The sequence below is a fragment of the Protomyctophum bolini genome (genome assembly GCF_963924005.1).
Source record: "Protomyctophum bolini genome assembly, chromosome: 11".
Classification (NCBI taxonomy): Eukaryota; Metazoa; Chordata; class Actinopteri; order Myctophiformes; family Myctophidae; genus Protomyctophum; species Protomyctophum bolini.
Genome location: NC_137872.1, coordinates 2,832,298 through 2,857,210, shown reverse-complemented (window position 1 = coordinate 2,857,210; position 24,913 = coordinate 2,832,298). Strand labels below are relative to the sequence as shown.

At 41.0% G+C, this 24,913-nt stretch overlaps 3 protein-coding genes across 5 annotated transcripts in view; all 3 read left to right on the top strand.

Annotated features, from left to right (window-relative positions):
• Nucleotides 1-4,631, top strand: part of LOC308323606 (aconitate hydratase, mitochondrial-like) — a 54,083-nt gene extending 49,452 nt beyond the window's left edge. Inside the window, exons 18-19 of one of the 2 annotated variants that reach the window (XR_013964828.1) lie at nt 679-2,441; nt 2,473-4,631. Coding sequence is in view for 1 of the 2 variants with exons in the window: in XM_080775360.1 (XP_080631486.1) it covers nt 679-810 (132 nt within the window). In the remaining variant the exon portion in view is untranslated. Of the gene's footprint in view, nt 1-678 lie in introns of both variants that reach the window. The other variant, XM_080775360.1, reaches the window with a different exon arrangement.
• A 360-nt stretch (nt 4,632-4,991) lies between these two features.
• polr3h (polymerase (RNA) III (DNA directed) polypeptide H) lies at nt 4,992-11,663 on the top strand. Of its 2 annotated transcripts, none has more exons than XM_080775450.1 (7): nt 4,992-5,180; nt 5,477-5,604; nt 6,021-6,117; nt 6,296-6,382; nt 7,557-7,620; nt 8,579-8,837; nt 10,425-11,663. In XM_080775450.1, exons 1-7 carry the CDS (start codon nt 5,087-5,089, stop codon nt 10,473-10,475), a joined length of 780 nt encoding a protein of 259 aa, XP_080631576.1. In that variant the 5' UTR covers nt 4,992-5,086; the 3' UTR covers nt 10,476-11,663. The 2 variants fall into 2 exon arrangements, with proteins under 2 accessions (XP_080631576.1, XP_080631577.1); XM_080775451.1 differs by having other exon boundaries at nt 5,093-5,189; nt 5,481-5,604.
• A 906-nt stretch (nt 11,664-12,569) lies between these two features.
• Nucleotides 12,570-19,099, top strand: csdc2b (cold shock domain containing C2, RNA binding b). Its single transcript, XM_080775445.1, is given in 6 exon segments — nt 12,570-12,708; nt 14,531-14,703; nt 15,299-15,492; nt 17,487-17,609; nt 18,812-18,882; nt 18,885-19,099. Coding segments are annotated over 4 exon segments (474 nt in total). The 5' UTR covers nt 12,570-12,708; nt 14,531-14,703; nt 15,299-15,304; the 3' UTR covers nt 18,977-19,099.
• The last annotated feature ends 5,814 nt before the right edge of the window (nt 19,100-24,913 follow it).

The window sequence follows — 24,913 nt, the reverse complement described above, 5'->3', positions numbered from 1 at the left end:
TTTTTGAAAAATCGAAGAACGACTGACATATAGAAACATGGCTTTTTCAGAAAACTGTCAGGATGTAGAAGACATTTTTAGAATCTGATCTCAGGTCAGAATGGGTTCCACACACCTCTCTAATGGTTCTCTCATAGGCCACGGCTCAACAAAGAACAACATGGCCCCAATGTGGCTTTGGCTAAAAGCTGTACCTCCTGTGTGATAAAAGCTGTACAGCTTTTATCACACAGGAGGTACAGTCTGTACATCTTTTATCACACAGGAGGTACAGTCTGTACATCTTTTATCACACAGGAGGTACAGTCTGTACATCTTTTATCACACAGGAGGTACAGTCTGTACATCTTTTATCACACAGGAGGTACAGTCTGTACAGTTTGTACCTCCTGTGTGATAAAAGATGTACAGACTGTACCTCCTGTGTGATAAAAGATGTACAGTTTGTACCTCCTGTGTGATAAAAGATGTACAGTTTGTACCTCCTGTGTGATAAAAGATGTACAGTTTGTACCTCCTGTGTGATTCTCTGCCAAGTTTGCCTTTTGTACGGTATTTCCCTTGCCCCCAGGGGGCCAGGTGGGCATAACTCAAAGTCATGCCTTTGAAGAAACGGAATCTGTAATAAATAAATACCCCCACAAATCATCTCCTGTGTCTCCCCGTCTTCCTTTATAGCCCCTGACGGCGTTGCTCAAACACAGCGACGGCAGCCAGGAGTCCATCGTTCTAAACCACACCTTCAACGACAGACAGATCGAATGGTTCCAAGCCGGCTCCGCCCTCAACAGGATGAAGGAGCTCCAGTGATTGGATGAGAGCGGAGGAGAGGCGGGGTGGCCTGAAGGGGGCCAATGGGGGCATAATGTCCCAGAACATTATGCGAGCCTGGAGAGGCTAAAGGGGAGGGACTTCATCAGGGAGGAAGAGATGATGGATAGGGATTGGTAGATGGGTTGATAGATGTCCTAATGTCTGTGTACGAGACAAGCACCACAATCAAAAGATGACACACACACACACACACACACACACACACACACACACAATATGTCGCTGTACAAATGAAAAGCGCACACACGTACACACACAGATTAATGTGGAAGCGACACCGGTTGGTTTAAGTTATACCCAAACACGCACAAATCTACATCACTGGCATCGTTTTTTTGTCTGCACTCACACTGTCTCTGTTCTAGGCAGCATTGGTAATGTAAATGTTGGCAGCAATCATTGGTCTGGTTTCTAATTGTTGTACGATTCTGTTCACTCCTACCTCGCACGCACGCAACGCACGCACGCACACCTAAACTAGCTCACACCGGCTCACACTCCGTCCTTCCATGTGTTTCTTTCTGCTCATTCCACGTGTCTCTGACATTTTTAATTAATTCCATCCAAAACGATTCAATACGTTTTAATTATATGTTGATTTATACAATTCCGTTATCACTGGACGTGTCCATAGTTTCAACCAAGGTGTATAATAACGTCATGTAGATTTTCTGTACAACCTAATGGTAAAGAGTCCTAATATAGGCCTGTATATATTGGCTATCCACTCACTGCCCATGCTTGTAGTGGATGTTTTAGTGTCGGTCCTGACTGGATTTTGGTAGCTGTTATTCACAACAAGCAAGTAAAGTCTCCACACTGTCACTGAATGAGTACCGAAATTAGCCCTTCACTAAGTCCCTCCCCAACCCATCCTTGTCCAATAGGCACGTTAGCAGCGAAGAAAACTTGACCTGCATAGCAACTGTTGCTAAACTATTTGGATTGGCATTGGACAATCACTTTTTGGGGTGGGATTTAGTGAAGGGCTAGTTGGAGTGGGACATCTTGTCTGTGAGAGACATCTTGTCTGTGAGTAAGAGCTACAAGACTACCTGAATGAATGTAATGTGTTGTGGTTTCAACAGAGTCACATATTACAGTTTCTAGACTAACCCTGCCAGCGTGGGGAAAAAAAACGTTATTTGGATACCGTCATAATACTATCGGTGAAACCATTGGCCTCCCTGGCCATTATATTAATGTACTAAAACACCTCTGCATCACAGGAGGTGTTGTGACTGTGAGTGTATTACCGTATGTCTCTAAAAAGAAAAAAAGCTTTTTGCATTAGAGTGTGGAATTGAATCGGGCAGTTTTGCTCCAGTTTGTTGTGGTTCACGGTGTCACTCTGAAGCACTTCAGCCAACACTCCAATGTTAGTATGCTCCATTTCCCCGTGGGTCTTTCTGTCTGTCTCTCTCTCTCTCTCTCTGCTGTTGCATGACTCTGAGCCGAGTACTGTAGAACTGTTGAACCAGAATACAACCTGCTGCTGCTGTGTTTGTGTTGGTCTAGTGGCCATATTGTCTCTTCCGTCTGTTTTGTACCCCGTCGTCCATTCATTATGTCCATCCATGTCCACATCCGCCTGTTGTCCTGTGCTTGTCCCCTTGTCTCGCTTTTGGCTGTCGCCAGTCATTAGATGTCTTTTGGCTGTCACCAGTCATTAGACGTCTTCACTCCATTCCTGAACCCTGTAATAGGGGGATTGTGTGTTCTGTGTCACTATAGTTGTTAACTTGTTAAATGGCGAGATATGGAGGAATGTTTGTGCTCGACTTGAAATGAATGCGTGTTTGTCAGCTTAGGGTTTTGGTCTCTCATCAGTAGCCTCGGGGGAGAGAGAGAGAGAGAGAGACCCTATTGTCTTCTTACGAAAACTTAACGCACAATTAAGTGTTCAGACACCTGTACACTACTAGGCACTAGTGTGTATTAATATTAGGAAAGTAGTTGTATGTGTGCTTTGCCGTTATGCTGTATTGTTTAACTTTCGACCATTTATTTAATATTATTCCTGTGTATTATAGTCCCCCCTTCTGCTGTCCCTACAGTTGGTCAATCACGTGTCTTCTCTGATACGTGTGTTTGTTTGTTTGTATGGATGCCCGGCCAAGCCAGAGGCACCGCAGAGGATTTAAGATTTAAACCCCTACTCTGTCTCCATGGTGGTGGGCAGGGACTTTGCTCCTGTGGTCCGTGACCTCCTTGCTTTCTTTATCCTTTTGTGTGTATATATATATATATATTCCACTCCAATCGTTGTGTGTGATATTGTGGCTGAGGTGAGATATTGACAATACATTCGGTACAGAGGCAAATATAAAGATTAACTCTCATGATTCTGTGTTGATGTTGGCCTACAGTCTTGCGACGGTATGATTATACCATGCCACTTAAATTATGTGTTCTGATGTTTCCATTTGCACTTGTGGCTGGTCGGCACTACTACGTATAACCAAGTGATTTGTTTTAAAAGTGTGGTCTGTCCACTGGACTGTGATAACCACATGTCTGTCCACTGGACCACTGATAACCACATCATGTAGAATCATGTCTGCATATCTGTTCCAGTCTCCACTAACTGCTGCAGAATTCTGTTGAATGACAAATGAAAGAGAAATCCCAGAATATATATATATTAATCACAGATTTTGGACCTGTGTGTACAGTAAATAGTGCAATATACAGTATATATATATATAGCTTTGTATAGGGGTGTGTACATACTAAATAAAATAATGTATATGTATATATAAATATAAGAGCGAGAGATGTGCTGTTACTGCTGTATGCTGCCTGTCTAAATGCAGAGCCTTTCACTCTGTGTCGCCCGTTTTGTAAAATACTGTGATCTAGATTCAATCTTAACCAAATGGTTTCGTGGCAAAATGACCTGTCACTCTTCCTTCCCTCAGCTTTATTTGTGTTGTTGACGTGAACTGTGGGTTAAGAGTGAACTGTGGGTTAAGAGTGAACTGTGGGTTAAGACTAAGAGTGAACTGTGACGTGAGTTCTGGAATTCTGTGTGTTGTCTTTTTTTATAAAAGGTTGATAACATGAGTTTTTTTGGGGGGTTTTTTGGATTATGTTGTGGTTTCAGATGTGTTCAAAAGTAGTGGTCCCAGATAAAATAATGTTCACCAGTTTATTGCAGTAATAATCGCCACAGATGCCTCAATGAAATTGGTCTCGACACAATCCTCTGGCCCCAAAACGTGTGATAATGTTACAAATGAATTGTTTTCCACTTTTTTTCCCCACGTTTTCCACTTGTTTTCCACTTGCTTTTTTTCTCCTATTGGCTGATTTACAGTAACAAAACATTCATAACAGGCACTTGTGAAGCAGTTTGCTGATGTATACCGGTACAAATAATACTTTGCTGTTCAAACTGGTTCAAGTCTGTGAGTTTCTGCTAAGTCAAAGAGTTGCTAATGCATTAACGTTGTCCCACAGCATGTGGTGTTTTTGTACTCTGGTGTGTGCTTCATTTGGACAGGATGTACTTTTAACTGTTGAAAATATTTGTCTGACAAGATTCTTTTTTTTTCCATGCATCTATGGCAAAATAAATGAGAAATGTAATTAGTTGAGTCAATCAGCTCAGCTGTTGTAGAAGCTTATTAAACAGTATAACTCCACTATAAATGTGCCCTTCACTGATTTAATTATTATTTTAAATGTTGATTTTGTGAATGTAGATGATTTGAATGCTTGAAGGTTTAGAACCTGTTACCTGCAAACCTAAAAGAAACGAGAGATCTCATAAACATTTCCAATAAAATAAATGATAGATAAAGCTACATTTCTGAAGTGGATTGTTTTGTTGAGCCCTTTCATATGTGTTTGAATAGAGGTAGACAGAGATTAATATAGTACACACACACACACACACACACGTAGAAGTACAATTCTTGAATATTTTAGGTGTGTGTGTGTGTGTGTGTGTGTGTGTGTGTGTGTGTGTGCGCACACAGATGTAATGGTTTGTGATACAGCCATGAATGTATAGTGTAAAATAAATCTGATGCAATCCTCATGCCAGCCAGAGAGAGGCAGTATTGCGCTACATGGCAGATGGAATCAATGCCGTACGGCGTACGCGAATGACGCGAATATGCCGTACGCGGTGAAAAAAAAAACTTCCTGTCGAAAAAATAGCTGCATGTTGGGGTTTGTTGCTTAGTTAGTTTGTTGAAGATTCTTGCAGTTGCAACTTTCGAAGACTGTGTCCAGAAACGTGTTAATGGTATTTGTCATTTCTAACGTAACAACAGACAATGTCTTGATTCTAAAAAAGGAACAACTGAAACCAAACGTGACGACAGAGACAGACCCAGGTAAGCAAAGTGTGGACATATAGTAGTCTGAACCATGCAGCTGAGCTGTGTACCTTCCAATGAATGTAGTGAAATTAGCCTAAGATTTAGACTCTCATGGATGTATTTATCGATTCTGACATCACTCTGATGTTAGACTCTGTCAGAATCGATAAATACGACTACGAGAGTCCAAATCTTAGGCTATAGTGAAATGCTGTTGAACTAGGAATGCTGATGATCAATCATGCAATGTTATTATAACTAACGCATGTTACAGTTACACGCATATCTTCCGTGCTATTTCCCCCACACAGACAGACAGACCTCAACCATGTTCGTGGTAGTAGAAATGGTTGACACGGTCAGGATTCCCCCCTGGAATTTCCAACGACAACTCAACGAAGCAATAGCTGAAGAGCTGAACAAGAAATTGGCGAACAAGGTATGTCTGTGTGTGTGTGTGTGTGTGTGTGTGTGCGCGCGCCATCATGTGGTGCAGTGGTTGCACATACAGTACTATATGCTTTGATTGAAATATTTATTAACAGTTTTCAGAATTACAGTACATTTCAAGCACAAACTCAATACAAAGACTGTTAACTGTGAGTGGACGACCCAATTAAGTATTACACTTGTTTACAACAGGGTCCACCGTGTTCAATTCATCAAAACATTTAGAGACGTACAAATAGACATTTCTTTGCTTCTGTCCAAAACTCTTATCAGGAGCCTAGGATAAAATAAATAAAAAACCCTAGATACGTTCAACTGTAGTATAATGAATCATCATGAATCAATAATCATTTTACGACACATCATAAGTTAAAATATGTTGTAAATTAATCTTTATCCCCAAAGGTGGTGTACAAAGTTGGTCTCTGTATCTGCTTATATGACATCACCAAACTGGAGGACTCCTATATTTTCCCAGGTGATGGGGCATCTCACACTAAAGGTATTTTCTTTTTTGCGGTTAATATTGTGGTATTTTAGAATAAAGAATAAATTAAATACGATGAATTGTATTTTGTCTAGGCTTATTTCCCCATGCACTTTCCTACAACTTGGGTTGTAGTATGATATTAATACTGGGGTTGTTTCATTTGATTGGACGTGGCCTTTCTTTCTGTCAGTTCATTTCAGGTATGTCGTGTTTCACCCTTTCCTTGACGAGATCCTGGTTGGAAAAATCAACTATTGCAGTCAGGAGGGCGTTCATGGTAAGTTGGTATCCCTTGGCTCATGCAAGCGGGTTCTGCTTTGGGACAACCATGCATTTATTTGGTCATCATCATAGCTCCCACTTTCAACCGCTAATAATGCCCAAATAGCTGATCTACAAGCTCACATAATGTGAACAACACGTCAAAGTGAGTTTGTAGATTTTAGAACGTTTTGAAATTCTTTAAAATGGGGACACCAGCGGGAAAGTGTTTTCCTCACAGATAGACCTGCATGGCCTGTATTAGGCTCCCAGTCTACAGGTCTTGCATTCAGGTTGCTTTTCTGTTTGATTTGATATATTCATGATACAACTCATAGAAGGGCAGTACAGAATTATCAGGATTGCACAAAAAGTCAGAGGACTTATTTCCATTGTGATCCAAATAAATAAATAAATAGCTACAGCATATGATAAGAAGAACTTGTGTACTAACATCACAATACTGATGACATTTACAACCGGCCATCATAGATCAATAAACAAAAGACAATAAATAGATATAAATAGATAAATACAATGTTGTGTGTCCTTGGTATTTATTCATAGCCAGGGTTAACTAAAATACCATTTGAGCAAATCAATTAAGAGTGGAAAAACACCAGTAACCTCAAACCATTACATGGTTTGATCCAGAAATCCATCAGTCTAAATGAGGGTTACGGCACTGTAAACATGACCTCTCTCTCTTTCCACCCTTCTGCTACCATCATCACCACCGCCACCTTTTCAAGTGACGTATAAAAGCCACTGGTCTAAAAACACAGACTGCACAAAACTATGGAATGCACTTCCCATCACAGTCAGAACTGCAGCCTCACTCCCAATCTTCCGCCGTAGTCTGTCTGAAAACCCACCTCTTCAGACTCCACCATGGCCCCGTAGCACTTGCCCTAGCCTATAGCCCCTTAGATAGCATTTTATAGCACTAGAATTGCATTTTATGTAGTCATAGCACTTTATAGTACACATGTATAATGTATAATATAGTAGTATAGTTGACATAGATACTCCACTGTTACGTTCTTAGTTTATACACGATTCATGATAACTACTTTTTATATAATGTGATGCTTTTGTTTTTGCTTAAATGTAAGTCGCTCTGGATCAAGAGCGTCTGCTAAATGCCTAAATTGTAAATTGTAATGACCTTTTCTGTTTCACACCCACAGTGACCATGGGCTTCTTTGACGACATTCTCATCCCACCAGAGGCTCTCCAGCAGCCCGCCAAGTTGTATCCTAGTGCCTGCTTCGTATTTGTCATAATATATAAACACATAATTATAACAGGGGTACATTTTCAGTTGTTGTGCCTCACTTTGCAGTCAAATTGTATGCCAAATGACGAGTTAAGCATTGGTACAATACAATGTCACTTAAATTAAATACCAAGATGGCTTTGTGCTTGGATGTTTTACGAGACACATTTTCAAAGGCTATCTAATAGAGAGTATGCACATGCATGCTTTTCCAATCAGAACACGCCCCCCTCATCTAGACTGCGTGGCAAAACATTGAGCAGCATGGAGTGTTGGAGTTTGGAAACGCTTGTTGGAAATCACTCAACCGTCCTGCCGTACCACCTGTTTCTAAATGTCACATGATGCAGGAGGCGACAAAATGTTGTGTTCTTGAAAACAAGCACTTCCAAAACTCTGACACATCAAATGCAGGGCATTTCTTGACAGAAAGTAGCTCATGGTGGATTTTTATGAAACAAAAACTTTGCAGATAGAAAGAGGATATAATTCAAGCTTTTTGTACAGCTGCAATGTTGGTGAGTTTAACATTGTTTAATGCATTCAGACAGGACTTTTCTGTTTGCATGAATGGGGCTGTCGAGGCCAGAAAGTAGTTCTTTGCCACTCAGTGGGCGTTCCCGCATAACGTCCAGGTACGATGTGTCACGCGCATTCCCTCTGTACATAGGGCTGTATTTTGCGTGTGTTAAGGACCAGGTCTTATTCCCTATAACTTGAGTAAACTAAAGACCTAGAGGTGTGATCAATGCCATTTGGCTATTCTGAGTGGCCAAAGAGCATTGATCACGCCTCCAGGTCTTTAGTTTACTCAAGTTAGGGAATAAGACCTGGTACTTAAGACACGCAAAATACAACCCATCAAGTCAATCAACCAACCAACCAGTGAGCTTAAGGATATCTTTCCTTAATGAAGCGTGCCCCGTTCCTCAGTGACGAGGCGGAGGTGGTGTGGCTGTGGGAGTACGAGACGGACGAGGGCGCCCACGACCTCTACATGGACCAAGGGGAGGAGATCCGCTTCCGGGTCACGGAGGAGATCTTCCTGGACACGTCTCCGACGGGCCCGGCCACCGCCGCCAAGCCGCCGGACGCTCCCGCGCAGCCGGGACAGTCCAGCGCCGCGCCTCCTCCCCCGCCACCCGTGGAGGAGGAGCCTGTGCAGAAGAAGGAGGCGCCGTATACTCTCCAAGTAAGAACTTAAGAGTCTTTTAACGTTTTTACCTGTTTTTCTTACTGTGTATAGTTTATATTAACGTTTTACCTGTTTACTTACTGTGTATAGTTTATAACTTGACGTTGTTATCACGTATTAAAACCCATTTTGGGCCTGGAACCCCTTTTAATAATAATAATAACCAGTAAGACGCGCAAAGGCGGGAAGCGAACGCAGCTCGTACATATTTGGGTTTTTTTAAGATTTATTTTTAAGTTATTATTTTTTTAAGTTAAGTTTTTAACTTAGCCATAACCATAAGGAGTCCCCAAAGCAGCTATACGTCCAAATATGGAGTGTGTTGCATCAATCACAAACAAATCACTCAGCTCCATATATGGGCACAAAGGGGACACACACACACAGACATGATCTGCTAGCTCTCATAGTAAGTGCTCACTGAATTCGCAATAATAAAACTTTATTTGTATAGCACCTTTCATGACATGAAATGCAGCTCAAAGTGCTTTACAGAGCAATGGAGAAAAAAAAAAAGAAAAGCAAGGCAACGACATTAAAAAACAAGCAGTAATGCAATACAGTGAGGACATGAATAACAAAAAATAAAATATCAATTAAAAGCAATGTTGTAGAAGTGGGTCTTGAGCTGTGCTTTAAAAATTTGGTGTTAGCGTTATGTTATGCTTTAGCTATTGAAAAATAGCAGTCTGCTATTTTTGAAAAATCGAAGAACGACTGACACAGAAATATAGCTTTTTCAGAAAACTGTCAGGATGTAGAAGACATTTTTTAGAATCTGATCTCAGGTCAGAATGGGTTAATACTTGACCAGTCCCTCAGGCTGACTATACTAGTAGTGACTTTTATGTTTTCGCTCTAAACTAAATATCTTCGATGAAAATGGCTGATCTACAAGTTCTACAAGTGTGTAGTAGATCTTCTATTTTTCTGTGAAGGTTTTTCCACAGAATACAGATGCTGCGGGTTTTTATTGATTGATTGAAAATTGTATACAGTTAAAATGAAGGTACAAGTCAATACAAAAACTGCTACGAGGATGAAACCAGAAAAGCACTAAAAGACTTGTTTACATCAGGGTCCTCCATTTTCAATTCATCAGAACATTTAAAGACGTACAAATATACACTTCGATGATAAAAAATAAAGAAATACAAAATCATCATATATATATATATATACAATTAAAGAAAGTAAAAAGGGAAACGCGTGTACAGTATGGAGTTTAAGTGGTTAAACTAGTTCATTAATGAATTAATCCTAAATAAACCCGAAATGGGGTGTAGTAATAAATATAACAAAAGATAAACTGTAACCGATCCCTGGAGGGAGATTCTAATGCCAAAACAACAAAGGAGAGTAAAGAGAGTAAAAGATAAGAGTAAAAAGTCACAAACAAACTAGACAAAATTGTTGAGCGCTGGCAGTAAAATGTCTTTCCAGTGGGTCTCTGAATGAACGTGTACACTCACTAGTAGTGTATCAAAAACATACATATATAATATTATTAATCAATAATTAATATATGTACGTAATAAGTCTCGTTATATACTCGTAATAAGTTTTTCGTGTTTTTTTTTTTAGGGCACCATCTGTGAGCCAGGTTTGGGGCTCCTGTCATGGTGGAACAGCTAACGAAAGGACCCAGACAGAACATCACTGTAGTGGACACTGTAGTGGACATGTGGACAGACAGACAGACCATCACTGTAGTGGACATGGACACCGACAGACCATCACTGTAGTGGACACTGTAGTGGACATGGACACAGACAGACCATCACTGTAGTGGACATGGACACAGACAGACCATCACTGTAGTGGACACTGTAGTGGACATGGACACAGACAGACCATCACTGTAGTGGACACTGTAGTGGACATGTGGACAGACAGACACACCATCACTGTAGTGGACATGGACACCGACAGACCATCACTGTAGTGAACATGTGGGATCCAGCATCGAAGAACAGGTTCAGTGCATTGAGAGGAGGAGAACGAGGGAATCGTGAACATGCTGATAAATGGTGGACGTTTCAAGGAGAATCTCAGCTTGAAACTCCTCTTTTTGGAAGCGCTATTATTTTATTTTTGACAGAACAGTTTAAAACCCATTTTGGGGCGGGAACCCCTTTTGGTGTTTCAAGCATTCTGTTATACTTTAGCTATTGGAAAATAGCAGATCTACAAGCTCATAGGGCACCACCGAGTGGCGTGCTATACGAGCTTGTATAGGTCTGCTATTTGTGCAGCCGGTTTCCAGACAGAATGGAACTAGAGATGATGTTGTTCATTTCTTTCGTGGATAGCATGATGGAACCTTTAGCCATGGATACACCACACACTGATGCTTTACTGAGTGTTCTGAGGAAACCTGGAGCTGTGTGTCACTGTTTCATTTCATTCATTCAACGTTTAAAGAAGAGAGAGAGAGAGAGAGAAGCGTTGTGTCTTAATACTAACACTACACCTGCTGACATACCAGTATTTTTGCTCGAGACAGATTCCTCGTTTCCAAACATGCCTCTGTCTGAGCTCCACGTTGACATGTAAACGTTGCATGCATATTGTTGTGAACAAGAAGTTCACACCAGGCTACACACATGGTTGGATTTCAAATAAATAAATGTTCAGTAAATGCCACTCCACTAAAATGTCTTATTTTGTTTCTACAATTAAAATTGTGACATTTTAGTCTAACATTGTATATATGACTGCATCTATTTAAATGTGGTGTTTGTGATAAAGTTTAGGTTGATGACCTGTACATTTTAAGACATTTCCTGAAGCAGGCAGAAATGTTTTGTGTTGGTCTTGGTTAGGGGTTCCAAAGTGCCTATAATTATAATAACTATAAAGTTATAGTCCAGTCTAGTCCACACCACAACTGTAACAGTGGTGAACAAAGTATTAGATTATGAAGTATTATATAATTATGCCGTTAATTAAGCAGATTTGAATGTCCTATAAGTAGGCCTGTTTATAATGCATTAGACATTGGTTTGGTTTGATTTTTTTTATAGCATACCAACTGTAGGCTGTTGTTTAAAGTTACCTTCAGGAAAATAAATGAGACTAAATTATTGGAAATGGGAAATGTATTACTATTAGCCTATTAAATTGTTATAAGTGAGTATTTTTTTTAAACTATGCGAAATTCAAACTTGCAAAATCAAATAGGCAGATGAGTCATCTTATTACCCCTTGACTTTCTCTTTTTAAGAAGAGATATTTTCATGGCCTTTTGTTATTATAGATTCATATACTTATTTAACATCCTGAAATAAGGGTAGATGTTTAGAACTTTAGATATAGGCCTAACCCTTAGAAGACAACATTTGTGTTATCGGCCTCAGGTCTTTAATGGTATCTTGTTTGTTAAACAGGCCAGTTTCAGTGAAGTGTGTGTTGTGTAAAGTAGGCTTTGTTTGCTGTGAACACACGAACACAAAACACAAAACATTATCTCGCTCTCTCTCTCACACACACACACACATACACACACAAATCCATGCAAACTGCAAAGATACATTTGAATAGCAATTTATTGTATTGACATCTCTCTCTCTCTCTCTCTCACACACACACACACACACACACACACACACACACACACACACACTCTCCCCCTCCCTCTCTCTCTCTGTCTCTCTCCTCGATCTCTGACACACAGATTGTGTCATCACGCCATTGGAATCTCCGCCAGCTGCGCAGCCTCACACACCACCCGGGTATTCCGTTCGTCTACGCGGATTTAGTGGATTTATTTATTTAATTGCACATTATTATATAACTCGCAGCGACACCACAGAGAACACACACTCCATCTCTCAATCGACAAAACGCGCGCCGAACTGCAGCCGAAGTAAGTAAACATTTAATGTTTGGGCAGGGGGGGAAGCAGCAAGTATCCATCCGTGGCATGCCATCAGCCATGGCTATTGTTTGGGCTGAATTTGTTCCGACTGCATGCTTGCATACAGATCATCGTGACTGAATGATGAATGAATGACAGACAGACGGTGTTGGATGAATCTAATCTATAGCGATGTCACATTTCTTTTGCAGAATGTGCCCACCGACTAGTGCTAAATCAGTTGATTTGCAGTTGAGTGGAGAGAGCTAAATCCAGTTGTTGTTTTGGATTCCTTAAATGATATTCTGAGAGAAATTATAATGTTACGGAAAGACTCGATGGTTCTGGGAATCACGCCCACAGCATGATGAATCACGGGCTTTAAAAAGGAGAGATAAACAGTGTTGTGAGTGTGACACTGTCACGCTGTCACGCTTATATATGCATCAGTGTGTTGCCTTTTCTCCAAAAATCAGACATGATTTTTTTTATTTCATGCCTACTACACACAAAATGTAATGTTTTGGTCTTCTGGCAATTCGTTAGCCAATGGCAATGCAGGGATCGCACTGTGACGTCAGCAACACACCACTTGACTCAAGACAGTGTGCTGGCAGTAGTGGCGTTTTGCAGCGGCTCTGACGTCATGATGCCACCGTGTGTGTAACCTTGATGATGATGGTAGCAGAGGAGTAGTGGGTGTTACTGTTAAAGGTAGCAAGGTCCCAAGGAAGGAAAAACAGACCCCATCTAATAATTTAGGGCCCAATTAAGATACTGTGCCTCGATCTTGCCTCGCCTTCCTTTTTTAGTGCTTTCAGGCCCACTTGTGCAGCTATCAAGCTATGCCCTCGTGGCACACATAGCCTATTAAATACACTACAGTCTTGTCTCTTAAATAGCCTATTTTCAGATGATGACGATTATTATAGCCTGAGGTCGCAATGAGCAGTCAGTGTTTATTGTCTTGTTGTGTGGGATTATGAACATCAGCTGGTTGGGGTAAAAAAAAACTGTATTAATGAGGTCTTTTTAAAGGACTCCCTTTCTTTGCCCTTGAACAACGTTTGTGGATCACATTTAAAAACCTTCATTCACCACTTTCATATTTTAGAAGACGAGAAATTAATTACAACTCTCATCATCATTCATGGTCCGCGTCACTTAACTGAAGGGCAGTGCTCGTAGAGCTGGTGTTTAGCATTCATGGACTACACACTGGACACCAAGCGGTCACTCCTTTTTCCACATGCTGTGTTGGATCATTGCCAAATGAGCCAAAGGGGAATTTCCCTGGGATTCATTCATTCAACGGAAATATCTGTTCCTTTCAGTGTTTCTAAAAACAAAAAAAGAGGATACTCTGATGATAGCTGACACTTTGTGGACACAGACAAATGTACCGGCTTTCTTTTACCACTTCTATTACCACTCCAATCAGTTTAAAAAAGCATGTTATCATGTCCTATATATGAATGAATGAATAGTTTGTTTCGATCTTTCAGAGAGAGACATTACACAAAACAGTTTTTTCTCTTTTTTAAGGTGATCGAAAAGGCACAGGCCGAAGCTTATAGCTTATTAGTGCCTATATCCTTATCTCAATGTATTCCAAAATACTAATGAGGATATGCATCACAATCAACATATAAACAAAACAAACAAATGACATTCAGAAAATAAAAAAATTAAAAAGAAACGAACAAAAACAAATAAACAAAACAAAAACCTAGCTAAACGAGAAACAAGGAGGAGAAAAAAAAGACAAAAAGCTAAAATGTACTACTTCAATATATGTGTCCTTTCCCATGTTCTCTCTCCCCTTTCATAGCTCAAAGTCCCCCCGACAGCCTGGGAAGTGACAGCGACAGTGAGCCGGTGACCGGTGGGTATAATCGGTTGCCTTCTGACGGCGGTCGCAGGAAAACACGACCCGCCCGAGACGCTAAACGACAGCCGGCGGTGTCAGCGCTTCACCGGCAGCCCGTGAGGAGCAGTGAGTGAGTGAGTGACAGCTGTCAGGGAAACCCAGACGGGTGTCTATTTGTACGTCTCTAAATGTTTTGATGAATTGAACACGGTGGACCCTGTTGTAAACAAGTGTAATGCTTAATTGGGTCGTCCACTGACAGTTAACAGTCTTTGTATTGAGTTTGTGCTTGAAATGTATACTGTAATTCTGCAAACTGCTAATAAATATTTCAATCAGCCGGGGCGCCTGATGGAGGGGAAAGGAACTGGTTGGAATAACGTGTTCCTTCCACGCGCTACGACGTCCAACCAGGGAAACTCCCACCTGTCAGGTGTAAAGGAGCAACTTGGACACTCAGGCATGAAGGAAGCATGAGTTCAAGTCCGTTGCTCTCCCCTTGTCCCCCATATATGGGGACTAGGTTGGTCTCCCCTTGTCCCCCATATATGGGGACTAGGTTGGTCTCCCCTTGTCCCCCATATATGGGGACTAGGTTGGTGGAGGGTGTGTAGAGCCCAGGATCACATTAGATGATTGACACCGGGGTGAAAATGGGTTACAAAATCGTGGGATAAAAATTATAAGAAATAAAATAAAGTTTTGCACTTCATTCCTTTTGCCCTCCAGAGAGAGATGGCGGACCCCAGCCTGGCGTCTCCATCGGGGACCCCCCTGCGCTCCCCCACCTCCTCCCTGTCCCTCTCCTTCCCCTTCCTGAGGGAGGGGAGCCGCGTGTGGGACGAGGGGGGCGAGCAGCCCCCCCATCGTCCCAGGGAGCTCCCCAGCCCGCTGCCCACCAAGCGCAACCGCACGTACTCTGCGTGAGTATATAGGACTCTACGTTTTAAACCATTATGGGTGGCGGGAACAACCCCTTTTGGTTGTTTTAAGGCATTATGTCATACTTTAGCTATTGAAACATAGCAGATCTACAATATCTGCATATAAGGGATTGTGCTACATTTTCCTCTTTTAAATACAATCTGAAAAAATGGTTGCTTGAAAACCAAAGCTGCAACCATTCATGATTATTTTAGGTGTATTTATTTTGTATGTATGTGTGTCCTGTATGTCAGTCCTGTTTGTATTGTTTGATGTTTGATGTCTGGGGACTGCAGATGGAAATGAGCAAGTCTTGCTAAATCTGGTATATTTACACTGCATTTTAATGTAATGTTCATTAATAATGGATATTAATAATATCCAAGATCTCCCTATGGGGATTATAATACAAATAAAAAAAATCACACCTGTGTGAAGTGAGTGATGCAACTCTGTGTGGGGGTCCCCGGGGGGTCCCTGCAAGTTCCAGGGGGGCCGCCACGTCCGGTTGTGAAATGACAGAGTTACCGTGTGGGGGTCCCTCTACTGTACCCTCTACTGTACTCTACTGTACTGTCACTGTACTGTACTGGCAGACCCAAAATCATCATATATACAGTTAATATGTGCGCGTGTGTTTGTGTGTGTGTTAGGTTGCACACAGGTGGTGAAAAACAACCATGCTATTTTCGTGTTCATTCATACCCAGCCAGGCACCCAGCCAGCCAGCCAGGCACCCAGCCACACACACACAGCTCTATAAGGAAGTGCAGGTTGCGACACTCAAAAAATACACAAACCTGTGGAATTGGCGCCCTCTAGTGATATTGACGCCATACTTTGGTAACACTTGTGTCACATGCCGGAAATCTGTTATTTTCAACGAGCGATGCAACAAAGCATAAATTAGACTTCCCTGGTTACATTCTTCGTGTTGATGGGGTCCTCTGTCTGAGGTCATGTGCAGGAGTATGGTCCAATGAGGAGTCATGTGCAGGAGTATGGACCAATGAGGTCTGACCGCTGTGTCTTTCCTCTGCCACTGGGAAAGCTCTCTCCTAATCAATTCATTAATTCCTGTCTTTGTGGAAACGTTCAGCTTCAATCAGCATACAATGTGACAGGCATAAAAGGATGGGGGGAAAAAATTACATTGCTGTGATATTTCTTCTGAAAATATCAGCGTCATTTAAGTGATATTTTATTTTATATGATTCTTCAGACATCTAACTAATAATTCACTCAATGTCTGTCTGTCTGTCTGTCTGTCTGTCTGTCTGTCTGTCTGTCTGTCTGTCTGTAACACTGTCGTAGCTCCTCACTAATCGCTCTGAGCTTTCACACAGGCATCGACCATAATATTACGGAGGTCTTAACGAAGCCCTTATTTCAAATTAACATATTATTAATGAATAATGAATTTAGTAGTGAATAAAAAATTCCCATCGACTTACATGGGAAAATCAACAAACAAACATTTGTTGCAAAAACACAAACTTTTTTGGGGATAAAAACTCTAGCCACTGTGTTTTGAACTAGTTGAAGGCGATTGATGGATTTTTTTGGGTGTCCAGAAAAAAGAGAATTGCAGTAGTCCAGATGGTTTGTGACAAAGGCATGTGTGTGTGTGAATGGGTGAATGTAATGCACAATCTATGTAAAGCGCCTTGGATAAAGGCGCTATATATAAATGCACCATTTATCCATACTCTGTAACTTACTCTCTTTGTGTCTCTCTCTCTGTCTCTCTCTCTCTTCCCCCCCCCCTCTCTCTCTCTCTCTCACTCTCTCTCTCTCTCTCTCTCTCTCTCTCTCTCTCTCTCTCTCTCTCTCTCTCTCTCTCTTTCTCTCTCTCTCTCTCTCTCTGTCTCTCTCTGTCTCTCTCTCTCTCTCTCTCTCTTTCTCTCTCTCTCTCTCTCTCTCTCTGTCTCTCTCTCTCTCTCTCTCTCTCTCTCTCTCTCTCTCTCTCTGTCTCTCTCTGTCTCTCTCTCAGTACGGTGCGTGCCCATTCAGGACCAGCGTATAAAGGTGTGTGTAAGAACTTCTCCAGGTCACAGGGTCACGGGTTCCTCCGCCCCACCCACGGAGGGGAGGACGTCTTCGTTCACATCTCAGAGTGAGTCGGTTCTTCTTTGTTCACATCTCAGAGTGAGTCGGTTCTTTGTTCACATCTCAGAGTGAGTCGGTTCGTTGTTCACATCTCAGAGTGAGTCGGTTCTTTGTTCACATCTCAGAGTGAGTCGGTTCTTTGTTCACATCTCAGAGTGAGTCGGTTCTTCGTTCACATCTCAGAGTGAGTCGGTTCTTTGTTCACATCTCAGAGTGAGTCGGTTCTTCGTTCACATCTCAGAGTGAGTCGGTTCTTTGTTCACACCTCAGAGTGAGTCGGTTCTTTGTTCACATCTCAGAGTGAGTCGGTTCTTTTTTTTAACTTACAACACTTTACAATAATGAAGTGAAAACATGTTTATTTTTTAAATGTTTCTGCATTTATTAAAGCATTATGTTATACTTTAGCTATTGAAAAATAGCAGATCTACGCTATGAACTTGTAGGTCTGCTATTTTTGAAGAATCGTGAAAATGTGCCTCAAATCTTTGAATATATTTTTACAGATGGACATTTTAACTCAAATCTTTGCTTCTGGGGGTGGGGGTCCCTGGAACAACATATTTTCAGATGGGGGGGGGGTCCCTGGAACAACATATTTTCAGATGGGGGGGGTCCCTGGAACAACATATTTTCAGATGGGGGGGCGGAGGCATATTACATAATTATGGGGGTCCTTGACATGAAATATTGAGCACCACTGATACAGAAACATAAGGTCTCTCAGAAAACTGATTTTGAAGACATTTTTTAAATCAGTCTGAAATTCTTTATTACCATCTCGTTTTCAAGGGGGTTCACAATTCACAAAATACGCTTCATACATAAAGACACTTTTTACAAACAATTCAACCAGACAAAACAAAACAAGAAAAAAACAATACAATTCCTAGATAAACAAGAAAAAAACAACAAGAAAAAACAAAAAACATCAAAACAAAAACTGCAACAAAACAACATTTCACATAACATGGACATAACGTAGACATAACACATGGATCATTGCATCATGGATCTGCTACAGCGATGATTAGTGAAAGCATGAACAGGTATATACAGTCTCAAGATGAGAGGACAGCACAGTTTTAAACAAATGGAAAGATGAACGAATATGGACAGGTAGATTGTTCCAGTCAGGCCTAAATGGGTTAAAAATAAAACCTGCATTATTATTGCATTCAAAAAACCTTGTTTCTGCTTCTATTTCAGCATCGAGGGGGAGTACGTCCCAGTGGAAGGGGACGAGGTCACGTACAAGGTGTCCCGAGTCCCGCCCAAGAACCTAAGGTGCAGGCGGTGGAGGTCAAGATCACGCATCTCAAATCCGGGACGAAACACGAGACCTGGTCCGGTCAGATCTTCAGCTCCGTGTAGGAGGCCTACTGTATACCAGCCCAGGTCAGAGGTCGTCACACTGGATTCATTTTCATCACTTCAGCACAGATCGACAAGCCCACAACGCACTGTGATGCTGTTACGTGTTGTGAGCTTGTAGATTAGCCGTGTTCGGGAAGGGGAGGGGAAAAAAAGTAGATCTTTGAAAATGGGACATATAAGCGGTTATGGGACTACCGGGGTCGTGTTGGGGTTTGGCTTGGGAGGGGGGGTGCATGAAGATGAGTAAGAGGTGCTGGAGGAAAGCCTGAGACAGATTAAACGCAGTAAAACACACCTCAAATGTATTTCCTTTCACCTATTGTTAATTTGTGACTAAATTTGACTGAGGTACTGCCATTGGATTTTTTTTCTTTTTCTTTTCTTCATGCCATATGAAAGCAGGGAATCACAGCTTCAAATGGACATATTGGTTGTTCAGTTTGACTCACCAGTTTTGGAGATATGGCTTATAGAGTAATGTCTTGCAGAGAAACAGCGAGTTGAGAAAACAGACTTGAAAGGTTCACTTCTGTGGTCTCTAACATTACACCTATAGCTACATGTTTAAGCATTTATTTCATATTTACATGTCGATTTCAGATCTGACACTAATTTCAGACATCTAGTCTAGTTTGTGAAGAGTCTGCCTGTGCTATTAACTCATTTTGGGAAAAAAATAGTTTTTCTCCTCTGGTGAAAATCTGGAAAAATCTGGAATTTGCGCGATGGCAGTCTCTCTGTCAAATCTGGTCACATTTGTTAGACACAGTATTTTACTATTAGTCAAATTGTGGGGGTAAAAGACACATTCCTTTGGTTGTTTGGACTGCAGGGAAATTAATTTGATTGATATGTAGGTTAAAATGGAATCGGATCAGAACCAAGAAGAGTTTCAGAGGTTTATGTAGGGAAGTACGTGAGACTTTCCTAGAGATGGACCCCACATATAGACTGTCATGGTGCTTATGGAGCTTGAGACTGGCCATTATAGGATCATGCAGTTAATATTCAAACGTAAAGTACGGTTTTAAGTAAGGGTTTTGCGTAAGTATATAATAAGTTAGGTTGAGAAGAATGTGTGGTGGTCAAATGAGAGGTATGTATCAGCACCATTAAAGTTATTCCTCCTACATGTACAGCCAAGTAGTTGCACACTTGATTACGTATCAAACCGAAATAGATTTAACCATTCTGGGCATAATATGCTTTAGCTATTGAAAAATAGCAGATCTACAAGCTCATAGCGCGCCACCGAGTGGCGCGCTACGAGCTTGTAGGTCTGCTATTTTTTGAAAAATCGAAGAACGACTGACACATAGAAACATAGCTTTTTCAGAAAACTGTCAGGATGTAGAAGACATTTTTAGAATCTGATCTCGGGTCAGAATGGAAAACTGTCAGGATGTAGAAGACATTTTTAGAATCTGATCTCAGGTCAGAATGGGTTAAAGCCTACAGGATTGGTGTACAAGCACCGGTGAGATGAGTTGTCTTATCCTACATTGATCACTTGTATTTATATTTTATTTATTTTTTTACTTTTTTTTTCCGTCGAGTGCTGAGGTGAGATCCGAACTCAAAATGAAGAAGGAACAAGTAGTGGAGGGACTCATGGCTGAAGAGATGTGACGTTGACGTGGTGGTGGAAAGAGATTCAGAGAAGGACGTTGTTTAGTGACGGCATGCTGACAGTGTTTGGTGCAAGTACGTTTTGACTGGCTTTGGTTTGGGGACCCAAATGATATCTAAGGGGCCGATTCATACTCCTATTTTACCGCTGTTTCGGCGCTGTAGTGCCGAAATGATTGCGGCTCGTCAGAATTTTCAGTAGCACCGAAGAGTCGACTTTAGGACGTTACCCCCCCCCCCCCCCCCCCCCGAACCTCAAATGACGTCACATTGTAGGCTCTACAGAGCCGAACCGACTTTTATTCAGCTCTAAAATAGGAGTATGAGGCTTGACGTTGTGCTTATTATTAGCTACGACAGTGTTCTCCTAAATGCATTATTGCTTTGGGTTCCAACTCTTAGGTTGAAAGATCTTAGAGAGGCAAGAAGTTGAACCGGTTATGATAAGATGGAAAGGGTAAGGGTTTTGAAGGATTTGAGATAAGTTGGAGTAAGTGTTTTAGAAAGAGCAAGTGTGAAGGGAAACTGAGATTGAATAAGGCAAAAAACACCAAGCATAGATGTTTGAAAACCTATTTATTTTTTACTGTGAATGGAAAAGTGAATATAAGTATTTTCAGAGAAATGCATAACCGTGTCTGTATTTTCTCTTTTTTTTCGTTTTGTTATTGATTATTTATGTTATTTATTTTTGTCAATGATTTATGTAGATTTTTATGTTACATGAGAGATGGCTATCTTTTTACATTTTGGGTAATAATAGTCCAAAAAAAAAACATTGCACTGAAAAAGGTTTTGAACTTCCACAGAGAATAACCCATGATTTATGCTTGTTTTCACGTAGGTGTTGCACACTGAAAATAACAGCACATCACTCTGCAACACATTGTGAGCTTGTAGATCGACTATTCTCAGTGCACAACACCGGCGCACAACTAAGTATGATTTAGCCCTAGAATGGCTCTTGTTGTTACACACAGTATGTTACAGTATTTCACATACAGAGCCATAGAACAGTCTGCTTAACTTCTATAATTCGGGTTGTGAATTGGCGGCCTAAATGTGATAAATGCTCCGTTTGTACTCGCCCATTAAATTATTCAAAGACGTGGAGTGAAATATGGTCCTCTAGTAACTAGAGGACCATATTATTATTACCAGTAAGACGCGCAAACGCGGGAAGCGAACGCAGCTCGTACATATTTGGGTTTTGGACGTATAGCTGCTTTGGGGACTCCTTATATGGTTATGGCTGAGTCATGGTGACGTAATCACTCAGCTCCATATATGGGCACAAAATCGGGACAGACACACAGACAGACACACAGACATGATCTGCTAGGTCTCATAGTAAGTGCTCACTGCGTTTGCAATAAAACTAGAGTCTAGTTTTATATCCATGTGAAAGTTCTGGCACAAAACGTGTATTTAGCACATTTATCACATTTAAACCGCCAATTTACAACCCGAATAGAAGTTAAGCAGACTGTTCTATATGGCTCTGTATGTGAAATACTGTACATACAGTACTGTATGTAACAACAAGAGCCATTCTAGGGCTAAGTATGAGTTACCCTCAACCTCAACTGCCACACGTTTCGAGTTCAATTTGTCGTCCTGTTTTGAAAAGTCTCGTTTCAAAGGTTTCAAGCCATGAATTGCTAAAAGAAAAAAAAAAAACTTTCTAAAAAACATTTTCTATTGTTAGAGAAACAATATGTTACCTATCTGTGTGATTTATTGAGCATAGTGTAACGGTGAACCACATAATGACGTCATATAGTTGATGCCGAATTTGTTGTCACTGAAATGTTGTAGTTTTATTTATTTTATGTTAGCCTGGTATATATATATATATATACTGTGTGCCAGTTTCTACTGTAGCTATACTGTATGCCATGCGTTTCTATGCATCTTGTCTGTCTGTCAATCTCACTGCCTGGATTTGTTCAACACGAGATGTTTGTGTTCAATTAGAATACCGGTTCATTTCTGTCACGTCAAAAAGAGCACTTTCTTTTGTGGACCAAAAGCCAACCGTGGTGGTTTTTGCCATTATTACTTATCGAGCCTTGAAAGAACATTAAAGCATTTTATGATTCACATATTACGTGTCTTTATTGCTTTATGTAATTAACCTGTGCAGCGATGGATGAAGATATACAGTATGGACCAAGAGGAAAGATTGTTGTTTTCTTTATAGGGCCGATTCATACTCTTCATTTTCTTCCGTTATTACATTTTGACAATACATTGCATGTATGTAAGTAAACACACAAAACACACAAACATATACGACCCCTCCCCCCTCCCCCCTAGGCTAAAACAAAACAAAAACAAAGTGGTGGGACAAAGCAGTGGACAATCATAGATCAAAAAATAAATAAATAAGAGAAGTTCTATCATTCCTGCCTCTGGAAAAACTAAGGTATAGAGTGGACAGAGCCCAAAAAAACTTTGTCCTAGCTTGGAGTGCCTTTGTGGAGTTTGTTGAGGACTTTCCATTTCAGTGAACTGTAATCCGTACTGTGTCCGACTGTGCCCGACTATGTCCCGCTGTTTCGGCACTCTAGTGCCGAAATGATTTCGGCTCGTCAGAAATTTTCAGTAGCACCGAAGAGACAACTTTAGGACGGTACCCGCCCCCCCCCCAAACCTCAAATGACCTCACATTGTAGGCTCTACAGAGCCAAATGACCTCACATTGTAGGCTCTACAGAGCCAAATGACGTCACATTGTAGGCTCTACAGAGCCAAATGACCTCACATTGTAGGCTCTACAGAGCCAAATGACGTCACATTGTAGGCTCTACAGAGCCAAATGACGTCACATTGTAGGCTCTACAGAGCCAAATGACGTCACATTGTAGGCTCTCTACAGAGCCAAATGACGTCACATTGTAGGCTCTACAGAGCCAAATGACGTCACATTGTAGGCTCTACAGAGCCCGAACCGACTTTTCTTCGGCTCTAAAATAGGAGTATGAATCGGCCCTTAGACAATTGTGTAGTATTGATTCATATTAATGTGCCTAGAGTGACATTTTGTTTAGTAGGTATGGGTGATATGGCTTTCAATTTAAAATGTCACAGTATTTTAAAGAATAACAATATGTTGATATTAAAAAAAAAAACACAATGCATTTTAAGACCAAACTAACTATAACCAATTATGAATCAGCATCAACATGTCAAATAAACATTAGGTTATATTTTAACAAAGGAATCGGTAGTCGGTCTTCATGAAGATATAGTTTTAGTTGTAATGTACTTCTATTATATGTTATTTTTGGACTAGTCCTACAACTGTAGCCCCATATGTGCCCTCACTACGCTCATTCTGTAGCTCCGAGATGAGGTCACACCCTGGGCTTCTCCCACCGCGGTTCAGAAACGGCGCATGTTTCCGCAAGGAACGATTCTTCCGCTTTTCTGCACAATGAATCCAAAAAGTGAAGGGGCAGAAAAGGTTTACACTAATTCAAATTTAGCATCGCCAAAGAAAATCCAACTTTAAACGGTTACACGAGCGTCACAGCGGTTGTTTAGCATGTTTTTCAAGGAAGTTGAAAAGCTTTAGCGCCTCCCCTGGTCGAACTTTTCCAACTGACTTCAGTTCACTCGACATGACATGCACGCGCACAGTGCACACGCACGACTTCCGTGATAAACACATGGAAGCGGCTGACCAAACAAACAACCGCTGAAACGCTCGTGTAACCGTTTAAACTGGGATTTTCTTGGACGTTGCTAAATTTGAATTGGTGTAAAACCTTTTCAGCTCTTCACTTTTTGGATTCGTTGTGCAGAAAAGGGTAAGAAGCGTTCCTTGTTGAAACATGCGCCGTTTCTGACTGCAAGTATATATGTCCGAGTCCATACGGTATTGCACAGCTGTTTCTCCTGACTGAGTTATTTTGTCTGTTGACTGAGGCGAGCAGATGGCTCAGGCTCCACGTGTGGCTACTGTCACAAATGACAGACCAATAGATTGCAACTCCATCTCTGAATCTGTTGTTTCCAACTCTTGCTCAATTGCCCCACTATCTCCTTGTGTAAGGGTTGGCCATGATGCTGTAGTTTAGTTTAGTTTATTTAGGATCCCCGTTAGCTGTTACACCATGGCTATTCTTCCTGGGGTCCTCACAGAATAATATACATACACAAATTGAAATTGAAGAAACAACATTACAGATATCACAAAAGAAATAGGCCTACATTAAAGCATAACAACCACGGTTAGTGCATTCACTCTAGATTACATTAACTGGTATATTGACATAAACAGAATTACATATATATATA